The sequence below is a fragment of the Ambystoma mexicanum genome, chromosome 5p, assembly GCF_040938575.1.
Source record: "Ambystoma mexicanum isolate Mex_15411 chromosome 5p, UKY_AmexF1_1, whole genome shotgun sequence".
NCBI classification, from domain to species: domain Eukaryota; kingdom Metazoa; phylum Chordata; class Amphibia; order Caudata; family Ambystomatidae; genus Ambystoma; species Ambystoma mexicanum.
In genome coordinates, this window is record NC_090930.1 from 786,435,949 (window position 1) to 786,456,842 (window position 20,894).

Genomic DNA, 20,894 nt, shown 5'->3' on the forward strand with positions numbered 1-20,894 from the left:
TGCTCGGGCCTTTCGCCAGTCTACCTGTTCTATGGATCTGATCCAGTTCTATTCCTTCCGGATCTGCGCCTTCTAACAGGCCTGCAAATATGGTCTGTGCTGCCCCCTTCAAGTCTGTCCCCCACATTTTCTGGCATGTCTTTAATCCGTATGTTAACCCTCCTTGATCAGTTCTCCATGTCCTCCATTTGTATTTCAAGTTTCTGGGTAGCCACACTGAGACGGTCTATGGCTTCCGAGTTTGCTGTGGTGTCTCTGTCGACCTCCTGAAGGCCTCTCTCCAGGATTTCCGTTCTTTCCCCAAGCTGGCCCACCTCCTGCCTCATTTCCACCAGAGCCGAGTTCAGATCCGAGCGCAACAGTTGAAACTGGTCTTGGAAGGCCTTTATGGGTGTATTTTGTAGTGTCATTAAGTCGTTATGCAGATCCTGCCTCGTAATGGATGGCCCAGCTTCTGAGTCCATGGGGTCCTTATGGTCAGCCTGGCTCAGGGTGTCTGCACGCAGTTCTCTCACTTCATTAGGGGCCCACATTGTAGGAAGGGTCCCCGGCACACTCCCCATTGGCTGTGCCTGCTTTGAGACCCTTGAATTAGGCTTGGACATTCACCTTGGTATCCCTGGGGGTTGACCCCCTGTTCTTCAGCTCCCGTAGTTTGCTCTTTTCCAGTGGTGGATTCTCCCCCGCTTCAGGTTCTCACTGCGCTCCTCCAATTTGGGAGGTTTATCGTATCCCGCCCCCCTTGAGGTCCACTGAAGAACATTCTCTCAGGGTGTCCCTTTAGGGCGTCATCCCCGCGGAATGCTGGGTTTCTACTGAAATCCTCTGTGTGGCCCTCTACCTCCGGGCCTCCCCTCTCCACCTGCCTGCCATATTCTCTCTGGTTCTCCTTTGCTCTGATGGGGCCTGGGGCTCTATGAACCCAGTCCTCCGGTTCCTTTCCACCTTCTCCCACTCAGAGGCCTCCTCTCCTCTTATGTGGGCCTCCCAGTTTCACTCCCTTCTCCCACTCAGCCTTAGGTGCTGCTTTGCCTCTCTGTGGGGCGGTTCAGGGGGGCCTTACTGGTGGGGCTGCTGCGTTCCTTCCACTGGTTGGCTGTGACTATGCCTCCTTACCTCAGGTTGCCTCCTGGGTTCTCGTCGGGGGGTGAGGGGGTTAGGGGGAGACACTCTGGCAATCTCCAATCTCTTAACCGGGTGATCCCGATATTGTTGCTTGCTCTCTGGCTCCTGGTTGGGGAATATTCGTGGCACTGGGTTGGTGGGATGCCACAAATTGTTCCGAGCTTGAGGAGCAACTGCCTACACGTCTATCCTGTGTAGGCGGCCATTTTAGACCTTTTAAGCCTGCCAGCTTCCCTCGTGTGTGGGCTATCAGGCTTAATTGTCTGACTACTACTGCAACATGCCTCTTCAGCCCTCTCCCTCGTCCCAGTACTCTTAGGATTATGGGACTTCTAGGTCTCAACAACAAAATCAGTTCTTTTTAGCAACTTCTTGTTTTTAAGGGTATATTTGTTTCCCTAAAAGGTATACAAGGATGAACCAACAGAATTTATTATAAAGGAGAAAGACAGTCTGTTTAAGGCAACATTTTTTAATTCCCTTACATCATACCTTTGGGAGTAAGGAGGATTTTTAAGGTTCTCCCTTTTGAAGGACAAATGCTGCGCCTCATCCCACAGGATCTCCTCACCACCCTAAGCCTTACCTCCTCCCAGGTGATCCTCCCACAGTACATCACCCCCAAGGTCAGGTTCAGGAAGTGTCTGACTTTCCCTGGCCACCTGGGAGGAAACTTTAGGCAGGGGTTTACTGAGGGATCTGTAGGATTCATCCCAATATCCTGGGACCACGCTGCAGCAGGCTGTTACCTCCCCAGTGCATGAACATACATTGATGCACTGCCTCTTCTCCTGTGCACACACACACTACACACCGAGGTGCTGGCACGATCTCGGCCACATGCTCGGAGCACTGGCGTAGCAGGCCCCCTCCACACCAGGTCAGGAGGGGCCCCGGCCCAGTCCTCACCCGTCAGGGTGAAGGCTGGGCCAGGGCTTGCAGCGCGAGAAGGATGCGTTTAGTAGGGGTGGAGCTGACCATCACATGTGGCACGTGTCACATGCCATGTTCAACTCCATCCCCTTCTCCTTTGGCATCCTTGTGGCTCATATACAGGAAGCTCTTCCAGCTTCCTGGTTCCTGTTTTTGAGCAGCACAGAGAAACCACGGGTGGTCTGGAGTGACTGACCAAAGCTGGAAAAACAGTTAAGAAGGCTTTTTTTGTACGTGATGTGTATTTTGCATGTGTGAAGTGTGTGAACGATGTATGTATGTGCTATTGGTCAGTGAGTGGTGGGTGAATGAGAACAAATGTGGTAGTGTGTGTGTTTGAATGTTCTGGATGGGTGTGTGCCTGTTTGGAGAATGCAGTGAGAGTGGATGTAAGAGAAGGTGTATGAGTGACTGGTGGGTGAATGAGTAGGAATGTGATAGCGTGTGTGTGTGTTCTGGGTGGGTGGGTGCTTTCCTGTGTGGAGAATGTAGCGTGAGTGGACGCGAGACAAGGTGTATGAGTGAGTGTGACTGGTGGGTGAATGAGAAGAAATGTGATAGTGTGTGTGTTTGAATGTTATGGGTGGGTGAGTGTGGGCATGTGTGAAGAATGAATTGAGTGTGGATGTAAGAGAAGGTTTATGTGTGAGTGACTGGTGGTTGAATGAGTATGAATGTGATTGTATGTGTTTGAATGTTCTGGGTGGGTGGGTGTGTGCCTCTGCATTGTAAGTGGACGCAAGAGAAGGTGTACGAGTGTGTCTGGAAAACACAGGTATTAGACGCATCTGAAGGTCGTGTGCCATCACATCCTGTGATGTTACTTGGGGGTGGGGTCAAATGGCATCACTTCCTGTGATGTCATCAGAGGTCAAGGTTCATGTGTTGTCACTTCCGCTATCCCTGGCATTTTGGTGAAATGACATCCCTGGACGAAAAGTGCCTTTCTCAAAATCTGGGAAAATGACTGCCCGCTACGAACCATTGTCAAGATCCTGACTCAAATATCAAAGTAGCTAGCAAAGCACAGTGTAATACACAAGATTGTTTAGGAATATGCATAAGAGTTGCAAATATTTATTTGTGCGGATCTACACAAAACTATGAAGTTCATGTAGGTTTCGAGGAGAATAAATGAGAGCTATAAGTTAACACAAAGCTGGTGTGCAAAAGGATGATGCTGTTCAACAAATGTGTAGGTGAATGCTGATTTGGTGCACATGACTATGTCTGATGATAGACCATGTAGTGTATCGTGGATTTCTGCTCTTTTTAACAAATGCATTTCTTTGACAGGAGGGAAATCTTACTGGACTCCCACTTGTAATTGACAATTATGTTCCCCCTTTGGAAGGATTGCCAATGTTCATCCTACGTTTGGCCACAGAGGTGAGTTAAGACATTTTGATTGTCTACATGAAAAGAATCTCTATTTTTTCCAACTCAGTAGTAGTTTTGCCTCTGAGTTACCCTTTTGCTGTTCTGCCACATCCAAATGTTTTTAGTTTTATTTTAAAAGTTTTTTCACCGTAAGCTGTACTATTTGTAATTTGAACTGGTCATTTATTATAGACCGCTACAGAAGGCAGAGCACTGATAAGACGGAGAAAATAAAACCACTGGATGTGCTCTGATCTGTGATATCGTTTGACAATGTAACATATTTTTTTTTTGTTTGCCATACTCGGAGCATGAAGGGCTAAAATGTAAAAGGCCATTTTTGATGAGCTTCCAGAACTTTATGAATAGTTTTCAAATAATTACATGGTTCTCAGGATGCAGGTTGAAGTATCACTGTGTTGCATTCATCCAATGTTTGAGTTACCAGTGTGTTTTTTTTCTTTTATTTAAAGTTCAAAATGTCTCTTGTAGCATGGTGAGTGCTTTAGGGGACAGCAGCTTCATTCGGATGCTAGTATGTTTTTCCTCATTACAAGGACATTTGAAGATAACAAACCATAGCCTTTGTCATTGTGAATCAAACTTATTTTGAGAACATATGAATGATGTCTAAGTCCTTTCGTAAAACCAGCATTATGGCCCCCCAGTGAAGCCTCTTGAACTAGGGAATTAATTGCTGTGGGTATACTATTATAGAACCCCATCTATAATTGGTCACAAAGGCTTCATATTTCATCATTGTGCCAAGTGTGTGGTGGCAGTTGTTATGAATGCTCATACTTATTGAAAAATATTTTACAGGTAAACTGGGATGACGAGAAGGAGTGTTTCAAAAGCTTCAGTAAAGAGTGTGCAATGTTTTATTCAATTCGGAAACAGTATATTTTGGAAGAAAATGCTTCGCCTGTGCAGCAGGTACCTTGAATAACGTACATTATTATACCTTGCTTATATGTTGAAATAGAAAATGCCTTATGTTAGCTTGCAGCTTGTTACCCAACATCTCCTGTTGGTATTCCCAGAGTAGGGTTCTATCATTAGTCACTCTAATGTAAACCATCTGTAAATTTACTGAATTTGACCCACAACTGCGCACTGTACATGTTTCCTTTTTTATGCAACTTGCTTGTCTTGACCTACAGCCCTGTGCTGTATATGTAACCTATATTGACTGTAACCCCACTGCTCAAGTTCATCCACTGTAACTAGCGCCTAGATGCCCGAGTGCTTTGTGCGCTGCTAGAAATGCAAACATAAATAGATTTCCTCCTTATTAGAGTTCTACTTGCAGGGATTTTCCACTTTACACAGCCATAGACATCGGGACCTAAGAGCATGTAAAGAGACCTTTGCGAGGAGGCATTGGATGTAGTTGCTTTTGTCAAAACAGGAGCGATGACTGTAAAATGTAGGATATTGGTTTAGAGAAGACCCAAGAAATGGCAAGAGTTGGATGGTAAAAAGTGTGCATTAAGGCACCTATGCAAAAGGCAAAATATATAGGAAGCGAGATAGCCAAACTCACATAGGGCTAAATGATACCCATTTCAAGACTTTGGTGTTAGCTGTGGAGTGCAAAAAAAGAGGGTGGTGACAGAAATTGTTTCTGGGAAAGGTCTAGCCATGAAAATGGCACCGCCCAAAATTGGTCTCTGTGTTTATACACTGCCTCTCAAATTGCCCTTATAAAAGCCCCCACTTCAGATATGTTCAACACCATGAGTGGCACTGAATCACAAACGCAGTGTTTTTATCCAAACCTTTTATTACAATTGCAGGCAATACTGTAGCATTGAAACAGACACTCAGACCGACACGCGCACACACACATACATACACACACACACACACACACACACACACGTCGACACACACATGCCGACACACACGCACGCCGACACACACGCACGCCGACACACACATGCCGACACACACATGCCGACACACACATGCCGACACACACACAGACCAACAGACACAGACACCCACACACCACTTTCCGATGGACTACATCTCCCATAATGCCCTTCTCTCCCAACCAGAAAACCCACAAATGAAATTACCCTTTCAAGGACAGGGAGACCATAAACCCTTAAAGGACAGGAAGACACTGAGGGAAAACTAAACACCCCTAGAATCCCTAACACACTTGCCTTCCCAACAGTAGCATGGCAGGATATCCTACACACAGACAGCTTGTCCAGCCTTTCCATGCGCACAGAGGCTCAAAATGGCCACCAGGGGTCTTGTAGTTTTAGCCCAGCCCCTCAGCCTCATTCTGACCATTAGGAAGTGAGAGACCCTAGAATATCCTAATCCTCGTACCTTTTAAGCTCACATCTGCAGGCCATCAGCCCTAGTTTAACTAAGGGGCAGGGGGCATGTTACTATATAAGCCAGGCAGCCCCGCCCAGTAGGGTAGCTGGCGGGAGCAGGCGGCTCTTGCATGGCGAAGGGAGAAGACTGCTGGATAGGAGTTGTGCTGCATGAGACTTTGCAGAAGTCTGGAGATGCTAAAGTGCTACAGAGGAGAGTTACCAGAAGGAGAGAGAAGTCGACCTCTACAGGAGACATGGAAGTGATGAGAATGAAGCGGATAAAAGAGGAGGGAAAAAGTCACATTAAAGGAGGAGGATTGGAGTGAAAGGCAGTAATAGGAACAGAGTAAAAGATGGAGGTAGTAAAACCAGGAGTGGAGGGGCAGGAGCAGACCACAGTGGAGGAAAATCCAGGAGTAGAGCTGAAGGAAGGAGTCATATTAAAAGCCTGTAGAGATGAAGTAAGACCCAACGCAGAGTGGAAGTTGGCAACAGTAGCTAGGGATGAGGTGCTAGGGAACAAGGAGAAGGTGAACGAGGAGATGGTTGGACTAGTGGGGAAGAAGGCTGTAAGACGAAGAGAAAAGAAAGAGTCGTTGGGGACAGGCCAATATGGTAGCAAAGAGACAGTGAAGGATCAGCAGGAGGAGGAGGAGGTAGGCGAGAGAGAGGAAACTGGGGATGAGATGTCTTCAGAGGATGAGGGTCGGTATGACGGGTCAGGGGAGGAGGGCAGAAATGAGGCTAGTCAGCTGGAGATAGGAAGTTTCAGAATGCCAGGTCAGGACCCAGGCAGGTCTAGCGGGTGGGAGGAGTTTCCAGTGGGGGTTAGGGAGCCTAGTGATGGTTTGTAAAGGAGTTGGGGAGAATAGAGTCAGGAAGGAAGGCTAGTAGAGATTGATCCTTCTGCCTCTCTCCTGGCTGAACCCAGCAACCTCTGTAAGAGAAGTCCAGTGTCCTGCAAAACATTTAGAACTGGCTTAGTCTTGTGGTACCGGACCCTGGAAAGCCACACCGAGACTCAAAGAAGCATATGAAGTGCTCAGATAATCCTAGAGCCTGTTTCATCAGAAAGAGTGAGGGTGCTCCACAGGGAGTTTGAAACCTTGACAGCTGAGGCTCAAAAGCCTCACCTCTCACCCTGAGAACCAGAAATACACGATTAGAGACTATTGTGGAAGAAGGCAGGCCTACGGTTTTGTTTGTTTTTTGGAGAAGATCCAGTTTATATTTAAGTTGACCCATCCTGGTATACAGTACCAAATTAAAATGTTGAACTTTGATCCCTACTCTTGGCATACTACTCTGTCCCAAATGTCCAATCTATGACCACCCACACTTGTAAAACAGTGGAAACTTGATCACAATGAAAGATTTCAAAATATACCTAGAAGAATATGGTACATTCTTGTGCCTGACTAAGCCAAGGGCAGTATGCACTTGGGACCTTAGGTAGGTGTGCATTAAAGAGAGGCCCCTTTACCGACTACCGGATTGCATCTTGCGGTATCAAAGCTTTGAAACCTTAATACCTATCATGGTATTTAAAGAAAAAAAATCTTCCAAAGACCAGATAAGCCTCTGAATAAAAGTAGGATGCACCTCCAGCTCAGACATGGAGCACACAAATTGCATCATGTCTTACCCCTTTACCCATAAAACATGCATCATCTCCCAATCACTTACTCCAAGAAAGCTTCCTACTGTTTAACTAAGAAACAAGTGAAAGCCCATCTATTGGAAATCTGAACATAGCTTTAGAACATAACATCATCAAATAAATCTCCTTGTTGAATTGAAAATTAAACTTGTCCGATAAATATGTTGGATAATTGTCACAGCCGGTGGATCAGCAGACCACTCAAAGCAACGGGTCTTTAATAATTAACTGAAATGCTAAGGGATTAACTAGAATTAAAACAGGTTAGTAGGATACTCGTGTAACAAATGCAAATCCGGTTTTCTGGCAGACTGCAGACAGTCAGTATTTCTCATCCTCTCTTAGGCCTCTGTAACTGGAAATCAAAAAGCCACACTACCTTTTGGGGTTTGGATGTTGTTCTTCTCTTTATGGAATTGGCACCACCAGCCCTGGTGCTCTGGGACGTCTCAACCACTCGGCTAGCTTCTTGCCCTTTTCTTGGATACCACCTCCTATTTAGCTACTTGTTCTTCCTTGTTTCTGGTTTCCTCCTTTCCCTCCACACTTCTCTTTTCTACTTCCCTTCTCCTTCCCTTCTCAAAGCCTCATCAACTCTGTTCCTCTCCTCCTCCACTCTTGGCTCCCCTCCCCTGCATTCAAAGCCCTCTTTTTCTCCCTCCCCAAAGACTACAGAAGGGAAATCCACGCTGCCAAAGCCAGCAGCTACAATTCCAGAATCAGCAAACGCCAAATCCAACTCCCGGGAACTTTTCACAGGCCTCCGAGAGGTAGAGCCCGCCCCCCCGCCAGACCTGACAGTGAATAGCGCTTGGTGCACCAAAATTCAAGACGCCCTCACAGGAAAAGTCAACTCCCTCAGAGAAACAATCCTTTCCAAACAACTGCTCATGCGAACCAAACCCACCTCCAACCACAGCACCCACACCCTCACCGACCCACACCTGCACCCTGTTCAACTTCCACCCTGTCTCAGTCCTGAACGTCACCAAGGTGACACCTGCCCAGCTCCAATTATTACTTCCTTCATCACAGCCATCATCAATGCCACCTTCAACACCAATTTGGTGCATACCCCCCGAAAGGAAGCATGAATCCTACCGCTACTTAAGAAACCCTCCCTTGACTCTGCCATACCTACAAACTATTGCCCCATTACTACGGTACCTTCCCTCCTAAAGATCCTGGATCGTGTAGCCTACGTCCAGGTTCAACAGTATCTCGAGGAGAACAATATCTTGGGCAATCGCCAATCAGGATTCCGCCCCAAGCACGGAACCAAAACTACCCTAATCGACCTGAAAATTCAACTTGATGCCATCTGGGACACTGGCAAATCTGCCCTCTTGATGATGCTGGATCTATCCGCAGCATTCGATCTGGCAGACCACCAAACTCTGCTCACAACTCGCCTCGACAGCTAACTTCTCCAATTGGATTAGGTCTTTTCTAGGTGACAGATCCCCCACGAGTCTTCATCGATGACTTTGCCGCCGCACCTACTCCTGTCACCTGTGGAGTTCCCCAAGGCTCCTGCCTCCCCCCCTCTACAACATTTATACAAAACCCCTCTTTGACCACCTTGAGCTACTTGGCATATCTTGTACAAACTACCCTGACGACATGCAGCTCTTTATCCCCCTTTCTGGTTATTACGCTCAAGACTCAGCCACGATAAACTCAGTGTATGAAGTCATACAAAATTGGATTGCTTCTCACCTACACTGCCTCAATGACGATAAAACAGAAATCCTCATTGTCGGCTCCCGCTCCACTTTACGCAATATTGACCCATTCTACAAGGAATTTGATAGACGGAAGCCGAATCCCCACCTCTGCTTCTGCCAAAACACTTGGCGTTTACTTGGACTCCAACCTTGACCTCTCACGACAAGTGAACTTGATTGCCTCGCCTGCGTCTTACAAAGCCAAACTGCTTCATGCCAGCAGGCCCTTCCTCTCCATTGCAAAAGCTATCACAGGAGCCAAGCTAGATTATTGTAACGCCCTGTTTACCGGTACTTCAGAGCGCAACCTGAACAAACTTCAAATGATTCAGAACAATGCTCTCCGAGCGGCCATTGGACACTCCAAATCTGACCACATTTCGCAAGCCAGGAGAGATGCACACTGGCTGCCCATCCGAGAAAGGATTACATTCAAAACCCTGTCCCTGGTCCATCAGTGTGTCTCCAACATGGCCCGACCTACTTCTTATGCTGTGTGGCGAAATACTCCCCCACCCCACCTCTTAGGTCTGTGAACTCCCACTTCCTGAAGATCCCCAGCTTCAATCGCCTCTTGGTGGGGGGGCAAGAGCTTCCCGCTCGTGGTTGCCAAACTCTGGAACAATCTTCCTCCAGCACTCAGAAAAAACCCAGCCTACTGGACCTTCTGCAGAAACCTAAAGACCACTAACTTTGTTCCTCCTAAGACTTATCACTCCTCCTAATGCATTCCCCCCTCTTCTTTTCCCTAAATGTAACTAGCGCCTAGATACCCGCGGGTTTTGTGCACTGTAATACATGCAAAAATAAATAAATAAATGGGCTCTCCTCAGCTGTCCTTGCCATGACGGTTTCTCTTCTGCTCCTCCTCTTTAGGTGTCTTTCGACTACCTTAGGAGTTACCACTGATCAGAAGTTCGACCTGCCTGACCGTTTTTCTGAAGGTTCTACCAGACTGCTTCATTTCTGCTATGCAGTCTGATTTTTAACTTTCTTTTTAGACTGTAGGCAGAGGCGTATGATCTATTACCTCCAATCAGGCACCCAGCTTAAAAATGAGACTAATGTCATGTTTTCTCTTTGCACTTTAGCAATGGAGTTGTTAGGCCCATATTTAATTGCTCCTTTCTGGAAGAATGTAACCTCCAGTGCCCCACCTTCTCAGCTGGGAAGCATTTTAGATTATCTGCATAGGAGGAGCAAACACTTCAAAAAGACCAAAGCGAGGAGGACATGTGGGTCTAAGCAGTGTTAAAAGTTCTTATTTAAAAGCTTTAAGCCAAATGGATATTTTGAAGCAATAACAAATGAAAGATTTCTTCTCTGAATGCTGTCAGATTTGTGTGACTCCCATTTGTGAACAGGAACTTGGAGCAGTTTCTCTGACATAGAAATGTATTGTTGTAAAGATTTCTTATGCTTAAAGCCTGCAATATTTTGAGTATGTTAGGCTGTTCAAAGAGCTCTTCACATAAGTAACACCTTTTATTAAAGTATTATTTGTTTTGTATAAAGAAAGAGCATGTTTGCCTTAAAAGCCTATTCTGGTGATGGGAAAAGTTTGCAAGCATTGCAAGGTGGTGAAAAGCAGGCAAAAACATAACTGGGTAACACAGACGCAAAAGAAAAATGAAAAACGCAGTTAAAAGATGGGATGTGATCAGGTTCAAACACCAGAATTAAGTTTACAACGAGCGGAGTGAATATAAAAAATGTCAAATAACACTGTTCCTGCTCTGGCATTCATCCTGCTTTTATTTGGGCTTCAGTAATTACCACCAGGGTTTATTCCAAAGGCCAGTCTAAGTCGCACACAAAAAAAATGGATGTATTTAAACCAGACTCAATATAAACGGGGTGGGAGGATTCTGAAAGAGGGACTGGCCTGGCCTGGCCTGGCATCCACAGAATCGTATGTGCCCGCTCCTGATTCTATCCAGAAACCGAGGCAGATTGTGATAAATTAAATTGGTGGATATATTGGGTATGTTCGAAATGAGCAAGGCTTTGTGTTCTGCTGTAGTTTCAACCACAAGATGTGGATGCATCCAGCCACAGCATGTCTAGCCTCAAGCACCTGCAGCTTTGGGCATCATCAGAGGAGTGATAATGCTCTTGGGCGCATCGACTTGCTAATCCCCTTGACAGCCATTCCACCTCCAGATGCCATACCAACAAGGGATCTAGCATTCCCTAACTCCTGTGTTTCCAGCTGCCATGTTAAAGACAAATAGTTTAATTGTGTACTGTGTAAAGTGTCTATATAGCTATATTATTGATAATTTGTTTCTCCAGCATGGGTCTGGCATGGATTCACATGCTCATGAATATTCCCCGTCATCAGGCTGGAATCCTCGGTAAAGGAAAAATCAGTTTCAGTTTCGTTTCTGATTTGTCTTTCTTAGTAGTAACCAATCACTGGTCTCTGGGTCATACTGCCCCCCTCTCGAGCTTTACTGCGATTTGTTCAAGAGTTTAATCTCATTTTTTCGGTCAGTCGAGCCTCATGTTTCTACTTCCGATCAAAGGGGATCCGTTTCGGAATTTTCTACGCCCCTCAAGGGCGGAAATATCGAGTTTTCACTTCTTGGAGGATTCCAGAAGATCTTTGAGGCCTACCCCGCGTGGACATGCCCCAGGACAAAGGAAACACGACACCTGGATCCAAGCTGTTCAGGAACTGCCCTGGATGCGGACTACAAAATGTCTTCAAGGAGGACGAGCATTCCGATTCCTCTACTGCCATTTGCGAGATCATGTTGGAACGGACTATGAAGGATCGGCGTATCCGCTTCACCAACTGGCTGGAAGGAAAGAGCCCAGCAGGTGAGAAGAAGAAGTCCGAGCGGTCTTCTAAGTCCTTTGAGGGCGCTCTAGCGACAGGGGCCCAACAAAAGGCAAAGCACCGCGGGCACTGGGAGTGCCTATCGGTCGGGCTCCTCGGCTGCCAGGCAGGGCGCACTTTCACCGATGCCATCAACCACGAGCCAACGCTCTGGCTTGGGGAAGAGAAAATCGGAGAACCCAGGTAAGCTTCTTGAGAAGCCTGATCGATTCCGACGGAGACAGCCGAGGGGGAGCGAGGTGGTGCCCCTCCCCCCAAGGTCGAAGGCCTCAGGCGCACCTAAAGTCGTGAAGGCCCTGATTCACCCGGCTAAGGCCTCTATTGAGGGAGTCGTGGCGGCCCTGGCAAAGCCTGTGGAGGCTACCCCAGTGGAGGCGACCTCAGTGCCTAGAGTTTCCCTGCCACCGTGGAGGGAATCCTCTTTTCAGCCCATCGATAAGACCCCTGTGAAAACCCCGGTGGAAGAAGAAGGCAGGGGCCCGGTGGCCATCACGGACACTGATACAGCCTCTGAAGAGGAGTTGGCTGGAGTTGCTAAGATCCTGGACAGAAAGTTCGAGGAGGTCCGATCCCACGGGAGGGATCCCGACAAGGCGGACGAAGAAAGCGACAGTGGCGGCGACGAGGGGCTAGTGGAGGAGGAGGACTCCACTCCCCAGCCGTCCCACCGGTCGCAGCCGACACTTGGGCCACAGGATAACTCGGGAGCAATCTTGATGGCGATCCAGGCCTTGTGCACGGAGATGAGGACGAGGTTGCCCTTAACTCCAACGGATCCAGCGGAGCCTGGACCATCGGGAAGTCCTCCAAACAAGCGGAGGAGAACCCCTCCCTCACCCCCCGCCTTTCCAGCCTTCACGGCCGTTGCAGCCTTCATCCCCATCCCCTGAACCGAGGGATGACGCGGAAACGGAGACGGCCACGACGGGGACGGATGACTAAGGTGGTGATGACGGGATGGGCCTTCCATCACCACCTCCTCGGGCCTCCCCGCCCGACGAAATTGGCTCCTTCCACGCCATGATCGCTAGGGCATCCAAGCTCTTCCAGCTCTGCCCCGAAGAACAGAAGAAGGAAGGCTTCCTCTATCTACGGCGTGAGGCCAAGAGGAAAACGGTCCTTTTGGTCCCGTTACTTGACGACATATGGGACGAGGGACTGTCGCTCCTGAAGAACCCGTCCACGACTCCCGCCAAGAGAGACCGGTACGAGAAGAAGTACCGGGTCCCGGATTCCTCCCCTTTGTCCCTTAGGGCACAGCCGACCCCGGATTTGGTCGCCTCGGCAGCGGCCAAGAAGAAAGAGGCGGGGGCGACGGCTTCAACTTAAACCTCCCCGCCGGACGACGAAGGGAAGAAACTGGACGCCATTGGGACGACGGGTCATCTCGACGACAATAAAAGCGGCCAACGCCCTACGATTGTGGCCCGATACGACAGGGAGCTTTGGTTTAAGATCGCTCCTCTGCTGGACTTCCTTCCAGACGAAAAGAGGGCGGAGGCCCTGGAGATCCTGCAGGAAAGTGAGGTGACGTCGGACCACGCCATAACGGTGGCCACGGACATTGCGGACACCGGTTTCCGCCAGTTGGGCAACAGCGTTTGTCTTTGACGGCGGGGGTGGCTCAGGGCAACCGATTTCCACCAGGACGTGCAAACCAGAGTTTTGGACATGCCCTTCGACGGGAACAACCTCTTTGGCAAGACAGTGGATGAGTCACTGCAGGCCATCAAGGCCGACACGGAGACGGCTCGGGCCTTGGGAGTTTTACAGCAACAACGGCCGTTCTTTCGGAATTCCGGAGGCAAGCAAGGTGCCTCCAAAGGATTCGGCGGCGGTTCCTCGACATACCGCCAGGCAGCCTGCTCCCCGTCGCAGGAGGCCATCAGAGGACGCGGAAAGTCAGGAAGATCTCATCGTCGTCGCCAAGGAGGCCAAGGCGGCAAGGCCGCCGCCAAACAAGAATGAACCGGCCATAGCGTCAGGGCTCCCACTTGAGCACCCCATTGGGAGGCCGGCTGGCGAAGTTCGTCAGCGTGTGGGAGTCCATCTCCACCGACCATTGGGTGCTGGATGCCTTGGCCCGCGGGCACACTCTCGAGTTTCTAAAGAAGTGCCCCCGCATTCCTCCCATGGCCAGGAAGGAAAACCATGTCCCTCAACTGCTGCTGAAAGTAAGGGCGATGCTGAAGAAAGGAGCCATCGAGCTCGTCCCAAAGAGGCTCCGGGGCTCCGGGGTATACTCCCGATACTTCCTCGTAAGAAAGAAGACCGGCAGCTGGCGACCCATCACCTTTGTCGTCTAAACAAGTACATCAAGTCCCAGAAGTTCCGGATGGTCACCCTCCAGCATGTGCTGGGCCAGCTGAAGGAAGGTGACTTCTTATCGTCTCTGGACTTGGAGGATGCCTACTTTCACATCCCCATTCTAAAAGGACATCGAAAGTTCCTGAGATTCGTAGTCCACGGGCGGCACTATCAGTTCAAGGCCCTTCCCTTCGGATTGAAGTTGGCGCCCAGGGATCCACGTCTACCCCTACCTGGACGACTGGCTCATCTGAGCAAAGACAAGAGAACTCGCCGTCGTGCAAACTGCAAAGACCATCCAACTACTTACGGAGCTGGGATTCTTGATCAACTTCGCAAACCCACTTGGTGCCGTCACAAGTCGCCCTGTTCCGGGGAGCCAGGCTCGAGACAGTGGCACGATTGGCCTCTCCGTCGGAGGACAGGACGAAAGCCATCCTGGGCATGGTGCAATGGCTGTCGACCATGGAGGTGGCCAGGGTGAGGTCCATCAAGTCCCTGCTTGGCATGATGTCCTTGTGCATCTACCTCGTGTGCCTGTGCAGGCTGCGGATGCGTCCACTGCAAGAATTCCTCAACGCACGCTGGATGTAGGCAGCAGGCAACTTCGAAGACAAGATCCCGCTCAACGAGACCTTCCTTCAAGCGATCTGGTGGTGGGGCAACCGTGCGCATCTGGCGGCGGGTATGGACTTCCAGACCCTGGTGCATCAGGAGACGGGGACGACGGATGCCTCCCTGGAGGGGTGGGGAGCGCACACCAGAGATCGCCACGCAAGAGGCCTTTGGCTCCTGGAGGAGAGGTCACTACACATCAATGTCCTGGAGCTCTGAGTCGTGTTCTGGGCCCTTAGGTCGTTCCTCCCGTCCCTCAAGGGCAAGTGGTGAGGATCTTCACCGACAACACCACCACGATGTTATACATCGGGAAGCAGGGAGGCACCATATCCCCAACCTTATCCAAGGGAGCCCAGGATCTGTGACACTGGGCCGTTGCCCAAGGGATGTTTCTGGTACCCTTCCATCTGGCAGGAATAAAGAACACCATTGCCGACTCACTCAGCAGGGAGCTGCGCTCGTGCCACGAGTGGAAACTGCGTCAGGATCAAGTGGATCTACTCTTCCAACAATGGGGCAATCCCCAGATCGACCTATTCGCGACGGCGGCGAACACCAAGTGACGGAGGTTCGCCAGCAGGTTTCCACAGCTGGGGAGCATGGGCGATGCCTCGTCATTCCCCTGGACGGCCTGTTCCTGTATGCGTTCCCGCCGTTGCTGCTGCGACTCATCAACCAACTCAGACGGTCCCGGTGCAGGATGATCCTCGTCGCACCGGCGTGGCCCAGACAGATCTGGTTCCCGGACCTTCTGGACATGTCAGCGTCCCCCCCAGTCAAGCTGCTGATGGACGCGGACCTCGTCGACAGAGAAGGAGGCGCCATCCTCCACCACCACCCGGGTCGCTGAACTTGCAGGCCTGGCTCCTGCAGCACTAGAGTTTGGAGAGTAAGATATCTCGGCGGACTGCAAGGAGGTGCTTGCAAAGGCCAAGGCGTCCTCAACTCTCAAGTGCTATGGACACAAATGGAAGAGGTGTTTTGTCTGGTGCCGGGCACAGAAGATTAACCCACTGCGGATTACGGCCCCTCAAGTGCTGCCGTACTTGCTATCGCTGGCCACGACGCGGCTGGCCCACGCCTCCATCAAGATCCATCTGTAGGCTATCTCCCGCTACACCAGAACTCCGGGGCGCTCATCGCTGTGGTCCCATCACCTGGTGAAGGAATTCATGAAGGGACTGTTACGATCGTTCCCGCCAGTGAAGGCCCCGGCATGGGAGCTCAACGTGGTGCTGACCAGGCTCATGGGGCCGCCATTCGAGCCTTTGCATTCGGCACTGTTGAAGTTCCTGTCGTGGAAAACAGCGTTTCTTGTGGCCATCACCTCCGCACAATGAGTGGGAGAGATCCAGGCCCTCTCCTGCAAGCCTCTGTACCTGACTTTCCACAAGACGAGGGTGGTGCTGAGGACGCACCCCTCCTTCATGCCCAAGGTGCCGTCGGACTTCCATCTCAACAAGCCCTTGGTGTTACCTGTTTTCTTCCCGTCGCCTTCGTCGCCGGCCGAGAGGACTTTGCACTAGCTAGATGTAGCTAGAGCGCTGAAGTTCTACGTGGACCGCACAAAGAGTTTTCGGAAGACATCACAGCTTTTTGTGAACTTTGGACCTGTGAACCAAGGGAAGGCCCTCTCAAAGGCTTCCATTTCCAGATGGCTCCCCGGCTACATCATGCAGTGTCATCGGTTGGCAAACCGACCATTATCCTGGCTGTCCGAGAGCACATTCGACCAGAGCGGTCGCTACTACCACAGCGTTCCTATCTGGTGTGCTCCTGCTGGACATCTGCAGGGCTGCTACGTGGAGGTCGACGCACACCTTCACGAGATTCTACTGCGTCGACCGGGATTCCAGGGAGGAGTCCAGGGTCGGCCAGGCAGTGCTGCGCAACCTGTTCGCCTGACGGTGGGCCTGGTGAGGAGGTAAGAGATGCTTAATGTTGAGCCTTGCCACCTCCCGTGGTTGTGCATGTGTGTACTGCTATGTATTCTTGTATTCATGAGCGTGTGAATCCATGCCAGACCCCATGCTGGAGAAGGAAAGTTACTTACCTGTAACTGTTGTTCTCCAGCATGGGTCTGGCATAGATTCACATGCGAACCCTCCCTCCTACCCCTCTGCGGCTCTTCACTTGGTCCTACTACCACTTTACGTGCTACCAAATCTGAGGATGGCTGCCAGGAGAGGGGCCTAGGGAGAGGGCAGTCATGGCTGGGGGCAGTATGACCCCAGAGACCAGTGATTGGTTACTACTAAGAAAGACAGTTCAGAAACTAAACTGAAACTGATTTTGTCTTTACAGAGGATTCCCAACCTGACAGGGAATATTCATGAGCATGTGAATCCATGCCAGACCCATGCTGGAGAACAACAGTTACAGGTAAGTAACTTGTTCCTTCTGTCACATTGCAAGCCACTTTAATCTGTGCTGTTGGATACATATGACAAAGACCCAGCCTTACCTTTGGGACCAATAAAGGGGTGGTCATAGGGGCAGGAGGCCTCCCCGATCTGATGAATGCTAGACCGCAAGGAGCTATACAGATGTTCCCTACTAAGGCAGGGGGCAATGACAGAAGCACATCCACAAACACCCATGACCACCATGAAATTAATGTCTGGTCCAAAACTGTTGGCAAGACTGTAAATCCTAGTTTTTATACTCCCCGACAGCCCTTCCAACCATCAAGCCAGACTCAAATACCCACTATATGAATTATTTCCCTTTAAGAGAACAGAGTTGCGACATTCTGGAATGCGTGGATTTACATTTTTCTCTGGCATCACTTCTCAAGCGACCATTTGAGAACATGACTTACATTAGCCCAGACTGCAGGAGTCCCACATATTCAAAGTTGCACTCAACATATGAACAGAATGAAAGACACTTATGTGTGTTGTCCATGCGAGGGAAAACCAGTGTTTTCCTTCTAGCATCATCACAGGGATTGGAAAGTAACCACTGACCCAGGACCGAAACATTATATTCCTAGATAACGACTTACCAAAGGTTTTTCTAAATTTGTATTTAAACACTGTGAAATGTAGGGACCCAGTTGAAAGCAAGCAATGTCAGTAGGACTTCACAGGGAAGGATACCTCCTATGTGTTAAGGTTAAGTTTAAAATCCAAGGCCTTAATGTAGGTTCAGGCCAACCCCCTTCCAGCCCACCTGACCACAATCACAGACCAGCCCACACTACACAAATGCAGTCCATAAACATTAGCACTACCCAAAGAGAGGAGAGACAAGACTACAAAAGGCAGCTAGCTCAGTCAAAACGTATGGGGTGTTTGATAAGGAGCAGAAGAAAGGTGTTCAGAGAAAATTGGCGAGCAAGAGGTCTATTTAGAGGACAGAAATTGTTAGCAGTTGGAGGGAGGAAGTTACAGTGGCGTAGTGTTCCTACCTGGAGTTATACCATGGAAGTTGGAGGGATGAAGTTCTGAGGAGAAGGATTGAGGCAAGCTAGTGGTGGAGAGGGAATTGCAAGACCTAAAGAGGTCAGAGTATAGCAGGCAACCCCAACTATCCAGAGAGACCAACGAGGTTCTGGAAGGTCAGTTTGGTCCAGGGCAGAATGCAGAGGTGTGAGAGGGAAGAAGATGGTGCAGCGTCACTTTGGGAAAGGAAGGCTGCATCATGGTTAACAAGGAGTGGGGTGGAGACTGGGATTCTAGAAAAGGTAGAGGTGGTTAGGTTCCAGGTCACCGTCACCACCAGGCCTAGTCCTAGAATCCCATCAGATAGGACTGCTGCTGAAAAAGATCCATGTCTACCTTCAACTTCTAGAAGAGACTTGAAGGATTTGCCAAGCCTGTGATATCTTGGCCTCTGAAGGCTTCTGTGGACCCTTGCTACAGACTCAAGGGCAACAGGTTCAACAGGATGTTTGACTTAACATTGGAGACGTGTTGAGAAGTCAAATAACTTTTTAAGAGACCTTTCCTTTGATCATGAGTCTTTGGTGAAGAAAGCATTGTTCCTTTTTGTTGTATAAATACATTTGACTTTATTAAGAACCACATTGTTGTATCCACTTTTTTGTGCTTCCCACTTGCGCTGCCTTTGACAATGTACACTCTTGTATATTTTTTCTGCATGGCATACCTGCTAAAAGGTGCAAAGAAGAGCTTTTCTAATTTGAATGGATCTAATCTTGAGATCAAAGGCCTTGTGTTTTTTCTCTAAATGGGGAAATGTTCTTCACCCTAGATTTAAAATGGGAAGTTATGGTTGTAGAATTCCTTGATTTTAAGTGTGAAGCTGATCATTGAGGACTTGATGTGGCTACCCAAACTTTGTTCATTCAGATGGCTGAATCTGTAAGTTTACACTTTAGTTAGTGAGTCCCAATAAAGCAACAACTTCACAATTTAAGTGCAATAGTGTTTTAATTCTGATTTAAATAGTGGATATTTTTGATATCAAGAGGCCTGGGATGTTATGTCCTGCGAATACACCTAAACCAATGCATACACCAAGGCTGGTTTTCCGACAAATATGACAAATTAATAACCAAAAAGATTGCACTTTAATGATCCAAGCATTATTAAATATTACCTTTCAATGGGTTTGAAAAGGTGCTTGTCGTTTTAGTGTGTGGACAGGGATTCAAAATACGGTTTTACACATTAGCCAAAGGAGGGAACCCTGCACCACCTCTTTGATGTTCTCTTTTCCGTCCCAGTCTTCATAACTGTTGCCTGTGCCACCTCCTTGTATGGAATCTGACCCTGATATACCACTTTCTCCTCTGTAGTTCTATCCTCCTCCTGGTAGCTACTCTCACACTCCTCCACTTTGCTCCTCTCATTCTCCTCGGCCTCCTTCCCTTTAGTTGGCTTCTTCTCTTCACTTTAGCTGTAGATTGTGTATGACTTCTGGGTTTGATGGCCTACAAGGTTGAGGGGGTTTTTGAGGTTCACAGATTCTGTGTTATTAGGGGCCCCTCCGTCAGGCTTTTAGTGAGGCTGGTGATGGACTTGGGAGCCTGGGTTATCCTCGATGTGCGCCATGTGGATTCTGCAGCATAGAGCCAGTGGTGACACCGAGCTCGTAGGGTCCTCCTGCTCCCAACATGGAACTTCTTTTCACAGTACATTTCAGGAAATGTTGATCCCTTGTTCCATATTATATCTGCATTTTCTTTTCTTGTTCATCTTATCCTCTTTTCTTTTTACATTTTACTGATCACAATTAAAGGCAATAGGAAGCAGCCCCTATTTAGGGAGTCCTCTTAGTTTAATCCCAGTTACAGGAGAAATATTTATGAATGAAAAGATTCAAGAAACAAGCATTTTTTCTTCGCTCTTCTGTGGAATCTAGGCTCCTAACCACAGTACAAGTCTGCATTATAGCTTCTCCTTTGTTCTTCATAAAGCTTGAAGCTCCGAATAGAGGTTCTGATAGCCTGTAAAGGCTGTATTACAGGCTTCCTTCTGTCATGTGTACACACTGGGCACTTGTCAAGGAGACGTGGACCAGCTGTATTACATTTGAGACTGCCTTTCTCCCCCCCATGCAAAATCTTTAATAGCGTTTGACTCCTTACTCTTAACTCTATGGGGTGCTTGGTGACCTTTGCCTTCATTGCAGGCCCTCACCTTCAGCTTGGGACCACTACTTATGCAGTGGTCACTTACCCCTCAGCAGAGTCCTCTGGTCAGGCTCTAACACTTCATTAAGGTGCTTAATCAGAAGGTTGACTTTCTTGCCGTAAAGCATCAGAAGAAATTGACACAACCTTCGTAAAAAAAAATAGCATGCTCTCTGTCTTTCTATCCCTAACATGACGTGTAGTGTACACAAAATCCCTCACGCGTCGAGTTCCCTCAGATTGTTTTTTTCACCCAACTAGTTGGTCGCCTTATGCGGCGCTCGTCAGAGTTGATATTGCAAAGTTATTATTCGTTGTCCCATGACGATGGTCGTCTAGTCTTTGTCTTCTCTTCAAC

At 48.8% G+C, this 20,894-nt stretch overlaps 1 protein-coding gene across 2 annotated transcripts in view; it reads left to right on the plus strand.

Moving 5' to 3' along the window:
* Window positions 1-20,894, plus strand: part of MLH1 (mutL homolog 1) — a 949,066-nt gene that overhangs the window by 893,246 nt on the left and 34,926 nt on the right. For both annotated transcript variants that reach the window (XM_069613203.1, XM_069613202.1), the window contains exons 17-18: window positions 3,355-3,447; window positions 4,261-4,374. In XM_069613203.1, coding sequence (XP_069469304.1) covers window positions 3,355-3,447; window positions 4,261-4,374 — 207 coding nt within the window. The remainder of the gene's footprint in view (window positions 1-3,354; window positions 3,448-4,260; window positions 4,375-20,894) is intronic.